Source organism: Myxocyprinus asiaticus, chromosome 40 (assembly GCF_019703515.2).
Source record: "Myxocyprinus asiaticus isolate MX2 ecotype Aquarium Trade chromosome 40, UBuf_Myxa_2, whole genome shotgun sequence".
NCBI lineage: Eukaryota > Metazoa > Chordata > Actinopteri > Cypriniformes > Catostomidae > Myxocyprinus > Myxocyprinus asiaticus.
Window position 1 is genome coordinate 20,972,081 of NC_059383.1, and position 8,809 is coordinate 20,980,889.

General features: G+C 37.3%; 1 protein-coding gene across 1 annotated transcript in view; it reads right to left on the reverse strand.

Moving 5' to 3' along the window:
- The window catches only part of LOC127431208 (alpha-1A adrenergic receptor-like), a 49,617-nt gene extending 42,153 nt beyond the window's left edge, over positions 1 to 7,464 (reverse strand). The window contains exon 1 of the mRNA XM_051681527.1: positions 6,273 to 7,464. Coding sequence (XP_051537487.1) covers positions 6,273 to 7,221 — 949 coding nt within the window. The 5' untranslated portion in view covers positions 7,222 to 7,464. The remainder of the gene's footprint in view (positions 1 to 6,272) is intronic.
- Between the last annotated feature and the right edge of the window lie 1,345 nt (positions 7,465 to 8,809).

The following is an 8,809-nucleotide window of genomic DNA, read 5'->3' on the forward strand; positions in this document are numbered from 1 at the left end:
GTCCCAACACTGATTTTTCAGGTCAGGGCTATGAACAGAGCTAAACATAGTAAATGCCAAAGTTTTCATTCAGTTCATCAGGTTTTGTAAATACAATCTGAACATATATCTCTTATAATAAACAATTTTTCATAAAAATATGACTTGTCTGATTATCATTATTGTGTGATTATTAGTGTATAGATATATAGGCTACTGTTATGGGGCTACATAAGCAGAACACCCTGCAAATGAACCATTATATGTTCTCTACATTTGTTCAGACAGTGAGTAAAATCACTGAAATTCTGCTACCCAACAGACTCAACGTTGCAATATTACAACTTTTCCCTAAAAACTAACTAAAATGTAAAATTTAAAAACCCATTTATTTCTGCATTAGAGGCCTCCTACAACAACATATAAAAGGTGAAAATGTTTTTTTTTTTTTTAAATGTTTCTATATTTGGGTCTCACAGGGTTAATCTTACAGTTCATTAAAAACAAAAAGATAAAAAACAAAATACTTTATAGATATTAGTTTAATTTTTTGTTAATGCATTATTTTCTGTAAAGCTGCTTTGAAACAACATGTGTTGTGAAAAGTGCTATACAAATAAAAAGGACTTTATTTTTACTAAACTATCATAATGTATGTAACATTACAAAATATGCTTCTTTGCATTGCATGAAAAATTCACCATTACAAAGCAAGCAAAGTATTGCAATTAAAGTAAGATGGGCCTATTTATTACACAACAATTTTTAAATAAGGTCTTACATTACCTTTAGCTTCTCATTGTTCCCTTAAAAACCTTAAGAATGATTATACAGCCAATAGAATAATTTTTATGCATTCCGCTCCCTCACTTTATTATTTCATCTCTGCTGCTTCCACTCTGACCTCATCACCCTCTTTATACAACTGACACTTCTTATATTATTTTCTCTTCATTTCTTTTCACATTAATATAATGTTATTTTACTGTATTCTGTCATTAATATTTAGGACCTTACAGCAATAATGTTGCGGAACCATGGTTCAGTGAGGGTGTCAGGATAGTATTCCATGGTTTTGAATGGTTATCATGGTAGCATACTTGTCCAAAAAATGGTAATACCAGGGTATTTTTCTAAAAGTGTTTAGTCTAATGGCTTATTAGTTTAAACAAAAATAAAACTGGCTTTGGCTGAATCAGACAGCTCCTTCAGTTTATGGCAGTATTCTATGAAAGATGTATTGAATTTCTATCACTGAAAGCGATTCGACACCTCCCATTATAATTAATAAAGCTGTCTACACACCAGGTGTGCGAAGTCGGAAATGCGATTGCAATCGAGTATTATTCTTTTGATGAACTTATAACACAATACATCGAGTGGACTTTTTATCTGGCCGTTACTTGTCTGAGGCCACGGCACTTTGGTCTTCCAGGGCAAATTCAAAATGATATATTTTCTCCCTTAAAGGGCACTGCTGCGAGAGAGGACACCACTCGAAAGCTCATTCCAAATGAAAGTGTTAAAATTAATGGGCCTTTCCACAAGACGAAGGGTACATTCATATAGTAATGCCGTTTTCGTAGCCAATTCAAGGGCTCTGCACCTTGGAGTGATTAGGGAATAGGGAGGATCACTTTTGATTGGTATCCGCCCCTGATCTGCTGTAGCTCACACTGTTAAAGGCACCTCCGTTTAATTTTCTTTAATTCACCCGTGTGAAAGAAATCTTGTGACGACACATTATTACTGTTATTGCGAGATTATTACAAGATTTTAATGTGATTATATAATTTAATAATTAAAATGTATCCTCTTTTTCTGGATGACCAGAAGTGTACCTTTAGATTTGTGAACAAAAGGGGCAGGGGCTCGCGCACCTGCTGCCCCCCTTCTGTGCACTTCACTGCATTGCTACAAATATTTGGAAAATGTATTATCATGGTATTGAAGCAAGTAACATGGGTTTGTCTCCCAAAAGACCAACTCCCCATTGAAATCATTAGATAGACATCTACCTCCTGTCATGTCCTAATTAAATAGTGGGACTTCCTGCATTGACTGTCCACGTATGGCTTGGGATGCCATTTTAACCAAAAGGTTGCCATGAGGTAAGGACAAGGGTATTTTCATGTTAGATTGAAGCAAAAATAAATAAATAAATAAAATTAAAAAATTAAAATAATAATGTTGCAATTTATGCAATTCATTGCATAAAAACGGTTTAATATTTTAGTTTTAATGGTTCCATTTTTGCTGTTTCATTTTTTTTTTTTTTTTTTTTGTGATTCAAAATTGTCTTACTGTTTAAATATTGCTGAAAAGTCATTTTCAGTGCATTTATTTAGAATACAAAAAATTATTATTATTATTATTATATTTATTTTTTACTTTGGTAAGAGTTTTTATTTATTTATTTACTTTTGTAATATCATATCAAACAAGTTATTTGTCTCCAATTCCCTTGGGCAATAGCTTTTTTTTTGTTGCAGTCAAGGCTTTAAGGTGTGTGTCTGTGCAGAGACTGACTTCAAACATATATCTACCCTGAGAAATATTCACTAGAGTAGAATTAAAGTGTAAAAAAAAAAAACTAGCCAAAGTCTCCCCTGCTAAATTAACAAATTTCGACAATAGGCCTGTTTTTAATAGGACATGATGGGGCTTAAGGCCCCCGGGGTAAAAGGCACTTTTGATTTTATTTTCTCCAAAACACTAAACAGCAACAAAACCTACCGAAACACTTTCCTAAACAGCTTTTTGTCACTGCAAAATGGATCCATGAGGTCACTATGTGTAATGTCTGAAGGTTAATTTTGAAGTAATTTGATCTAACATTTAATAACTTTTAAAATGTTGCAAATGTATGTAGCCAATGAGTATTTTGAGACAAATGTGTCATTCAGACATTCATGTCATTCAAGTTATGTTTTTCAATAACTGTACAATAAGTGAAAGAATAATATTTGGGGTATAAAAAAACACCCTGCTGCAGGGGCTAAAGCCCGCCATAAATGATTGTTTTCTTAAGTGGGGGGAATAGATTTGTTATGAAGAATGTTCAAAGTGGGTTCACACTGACTGATCCAATCACATTAGAATTTCATTCATTTACAGAATAGGCCTACTTGAGATGTTATGAAATGCTAATTGTGAAATGAACAGAAAATGGTGCACCCTTTTATTTTGAATAAGCAAAAACTTTATATTTGTCTCTTAAAAAAGCATCTTGCAGCCTAAATATTATTTGCATAAATTGTAACATTTTGCCCTATTGCACAATATCTGCACTATTTCACTGTACCCCTATTCAAAAAATGAGGAACTATTTAATTTGTGGAAATGTTTAACACTCTGGGGGTGTTTGGGTGGGTGGTATGAAAATAGAATTATTAGGCTACTTAAAGTATGTCTTTTGCTATGTTGATGGATCGTACACTCTTAAAAATTGCTGTTAATTTACTTCAAAATATCAACAGTATAATCCTGTTATTTTTAAATGCAGTACATTACTGTTAATTTTGGTTGGTTAAATGACTTAGACGTAATATTACGGTATTTTACAGTATTGATTGCTCAAAGGAAAGAAAACAGTACTTTACAGTATTTTTTGCATTGCATTTTGGGAACACAAGACTACAGTGAGCCCACACGTGTTTAAGGGGTGATTTTTTTCACCCATCTTCATCTTCTGAATTAATAGGTGAGTACCCTTTTGCTTTGCTTTTTAGCATAGCCATAAAACATTACATTTATGTTCAACTCATATTGTTCTGTGATAATGATTTTGGTAGCCTACCTGCCATCAGATCCCAATATCAACTAAATAAGCTGTTTGTAACGTTATATTTCTGTCTTTAAGCCCAAGATCTTTGTTTCTTTTACTAAAATTGTTTTCTTTAAGTGATTTGTTGTCAGATTGAATAATGCACTGGATTTGGGTTAATTTGTTAATTTGCATGTTAGATTTGAGATTGGAGTCTGAGCTGACACACAAAACAGTGCAGAAACACCTCTCAGGTGGTCAGTGTGGTCAGATAATGTTAACAACTTTAATGTTCAGATCTGGGCTGCAAATCACAAAAGCATTGTAAGCTTAAATAGGTTGTAGAAACCATTGGTGACAATACTTTCTACAATCTACTTACGACGAAGTCGAAGTATACAACGCTTTTGGGAAACGCAGCTGTACAGCTGATAATGCTAAGTTTTATGCAGGGATGCATGATATTCCTTCTCTTTTAATCTGAAAACACTGGTGATACTGGAATTGTATCTAACTTTTTAAACACTTGTTTCAGTGGGAAACCAACTGTAACTGTGACACAGAGTGCAGCTGGATTTCTGAAACGGATCTTCCATGTTACAGGGTGAGATTCATAAAAACGTAACTTCTTTTTATTCTGCGAAGTGCAGCCTTCAAACAACATTGCAAATTTTATTTAAATAATGTTCCATTGTTGTCTCTGTAGCGCTGAAATGACAGGCATCTTCCTTTGTGTTCTGATGATGATAGAAAATTATACACATCTGGCATGGCATTAAGGTGAGTAAATGATGATTTAATTTTTATATTTGGGTGATCTATTCCTTTAAGAAAGCTCTCCTGACACTAATTATGAATACACACATTTGTTTTTCAGGCGTTTCATCGGGATAAATCCTGAGAGAGGCACCAAGGCTGGAAGAGGCAAAGTCCTGTCAAAGCGTACGGGGAAAGTCGCCCAGAAAAAGATGACATCAGTCAACCCTCGTGTCTCCAGTCTACTAAAGAAACTAATGGACTTTGAGTGGGACTTTAGATAAGTCAGCGAACCCAGTCATTCACACACACACACACACACACACACACACACTCACTCAACTCACTCAAACTCACACAAACACTCACATACGAACACTATCTCACACACACACACACACACACACTCAACACACACAAACTCACACAAACACTCTCTCTCTCTCTCTCACACACACACACACACACACACACTCAACACACACAAACTCACACACACACACTCACTCAAACTCACACAAACACTCACATACGAACACTATCTCACACACACACACACACACACACTCAACACACACAAACTCACACAAACACTCTCTCTCTCTCTCACACACACACACACACACACACACACACACTCAACACACACAAACTCACACACACACACTCACTCAAACTCACACAAACACTCACATACGAACACTATCTCACACACACACACACACACACACACTCAACACACACAAACTCACACAAACACTCTCAACACACACAAACTCACACACACACACACACACTCTCTCACACACACACACTCAGTACACACAAACTCACACACACTCACACACACACAAACACTCTCTCTCACACACACACACACAAAAACACTCAACACACACAAACTCACACAAACACACACACAAACAGTCTCACACACACACACACACACACACACACAAACTCTCTCTCTCTCACACACATACACACACACACACACACACACACACACTCTCTCTCTCTCACACACACACACATACACTCACAAACACTTTCTCAGACACTCACACACACTGTTTTAGTCATTCATTCAGCCACTTTCTCAGTTATTTACTGAGTGTTTGTGTCCAGAGTTCAGTGTTTGGACAGACAGAGATTTGTTATTATTTGTTATAATATGTATTTATTATTTATATGGCTGAAATGTAAATTTATTTACCCAAATCAGCTTTGGTCTTTGTTTTACCAATTGCCTTATAATTTTGTACAGATGTTTTGCAAATAAAGAGAGACATTTTGAAAAGACACTTTGAAGCTGTATTATTTGTCTTAAAAGTTTAAGTCACTATTTCAAAGGCTACATTTATACACTATTAAAACATGGTATTTTTTATTGCAAGACTAAGGAATAATGTATTAAATCACAAGGTTTAGAAAAAAAGTACACACACTGTAGTCCTTTTTGCTAGCAGTCCATTACTCAATAGCTTATACAGTAGCATGTAGTGTATTTTTACTGTAGTTTACAGTAAAATCCTGCAAATATACCTCTTGTGAAAAAGTGCAAATAAACAGTAATTAACTGCTAATCCTTTTGTCAGTATTTTACTGTAAAGGTAGTAAAATAACAGCTTTATGCTGTATTTGCAAAAACAGTAGCAAACTGTAAATTTCAGCTACAGCAAGATACTGTTAATTTTACAGTAACTTGCTGGCAACCCTGCTGCCAGTTCTTTACTGTTTATTTACGGGAAATTTTTAACAGTGTACGTACCAATGGGTAGCGCGAGGAAAAACGGCAACCAGCACAGGATGAACATGCCAACAACAACCCCAAGAGTTTTAGCCGCTTTCTTTTCTCTGGAAAACTTCAGTAGTTTCACTGTCAGAGAGCTCCTCAGGTGGCCTTTGCAGTCCTCTTGCGTCTGAGAAGGGCTTTTATAGTGAATCCGGAGCGTCAGCTCATTGGAGTCCATGCGCTCCTTCATCACTCCAGCCTCGAGATTTCTAGTGGTTCTCTTAGCAACTACATACACGCGGCAGTACATGGCCAGAATGACCGCCAAAGGGATGTAGAAGGAGCCCAGGGAGGAGAAGAGAGCGTAAAACGGCTCCTCTGTGATGAGGCACACGGTGTCATCCTCTGAAGGCGGCTCTTTCCACCCGAGTAATGGTCCTATGGATATGACAATGGCAAGAACCCAAACGCCCAGCATGGCCAGGAGCGCACGCTTCTCTGTCACAATACTCGGGTACTGCAGAGGGTAACGCACCCCAATGTAGCGGTCAATGGAAATGACGCACAAGCTCATGATGGATGCAGTGCAGCAGAGGACATCCACCGCGGCCCAGATGTCACAGAAAATCCTCCCGTAAACCCAGTAGTTGAGAATTTCAAGTGTGGCGGACACTGGCAGGACGGTTGTGCCCAGCAACAGGTCTGCCATGGCTAAATTAATGATGAAGTAGTTGGTTGGGATGCGCAGGTGCCTGTTGCACACAACGGAGATAATGACGAGAATGTTGCCAACGATTGCAAACACAATAAAAGCGCCCAGAACCATGCCCAGTGGTACCGCACGAGCGAGGCTGAAAGAGCTCGCTTCGGTCCCGTTTCCTGCGCTGCTCGAGTTGGAGACGTTAGATGACACTTGCAGTTCTGCATAGAGTTCCGCGGAACCATTATTCAGTAAGTTCAGGGCATGATCTGTATCAGAATTCATCTTGCCTATACACAACCTCCATGCCAAGGTAAGATAAGTTTTTAGCTGTAAATTCGTCAACTGCTGTTTATTCTCCAAAGAAAAGGAAAGAAATGAAAACGACCAGTTTCAAATGATCAGTGAGCTCTGTTGCGTCACAAGCGCGTAATAAGAGAAGTCCACAATCTTATACCTTGTATAAAGTCCAGTTGATGGGCAGAACTCGCCTCGGTCCGGTGAGTTCTCCGCAGTGTCTCTACCGGTATTCCAACGCGCGCTCTATCTGACCACTCCTGCATTCACCCATGCGCTCTGGATCCAACCCTCCTCCCCTACAACTTTACATCGTGACTACAAGTAATCGCGTAGAGACCTTTTAAAAAATGAATATTTTCACGGCCCGTTAACCTGAGCGCATACTTAGTCACCAGAGTGAGGGCACATAGCATACATTACAATTAGAAGGGGGTCAATGTGGTGCCCCATAGAGTGTTGACAGGTAATCCAATACAATGTCACCAAGTGAGCATGCCATTGAGCATGCCAGCTGCTGAATTCTTAGGGATATTTGCGATGTAAAATCTGGAAAACTCGCAAACAATTAAGGTGTGCACAGGCACACCGTAATTGTGTTTTAAAACATACATTTTTAACACTTAAGTACCACTTTTAGTCCAAAAGTGCAGTGGCCCCAAAAAGTATTTGGACACTTTAGCCAATCCACACATGAAAAATGTATTATTTGTATAAGATGTATTTATTTTTATTAGAAGTGGAATCTGCAAACAAATGGTGCAAGACCTTTTCTCAAAACTTTGTTTTTTTGTTTTTTTGTAACAAACTGTTCTGCATATCTTTTCTTTGTGGATAAATTAAGTCGATTATAACAGAAGAACCACATAGTGAAGTTTATCACAAATGTTTTTCTTGAAAAGTGTGCTTGTATCTTTTAAAGAAGTGCCACTTTTGTTGGATAATTCAAAGATATTCATACATTTTTAGGCGTGTCTTATGACATATTTCACCTAAAAATGAAAATTCTGTTAACATTTACTCACCCTTGTGGTGTTCCAAAACCATATGACGAGACCCAGACAGAATCTGCTGATTTTTTTATATTTTTGCATTTTCTGCTCTTAATTTGATGATAAATCTGCTGAATTCTGTGGAATATATTTACATATAAAATGTCTTAAACTGAGTTCAGAGTACTGCAGTCTTATTAGCTGCTGGAAGCATTAGGCTGTCAAAGTAGCTAAAATAAATAAACACGCAATTGGGGCAGGAGACGCGTGGAAATTTGTGAATGATGGGTGTCGCAAATCTGAAGTGTTTTCTGCGTAAATCTGTGTGCAGATCCTTTAAGTGTCCAAATATAGTACATTTTGGAGCCAGTGTTTTCATTTGTCAGGCCCTGCTCCAGCACACTAATGAACTCAACTGCAAAAAGTTATTCATTGGTAAAGGTCTCTATGCTATCTCATCTTTAAAGACTGCCATGAGTGTCCAAATATTTCCACAAATCATCTGTAATTTGATAAACTAGCCACTAACTCAATCTGTTAACAAAATGCCGGCCAAAGAGGAATATGCTTTGACAGTGATGAAG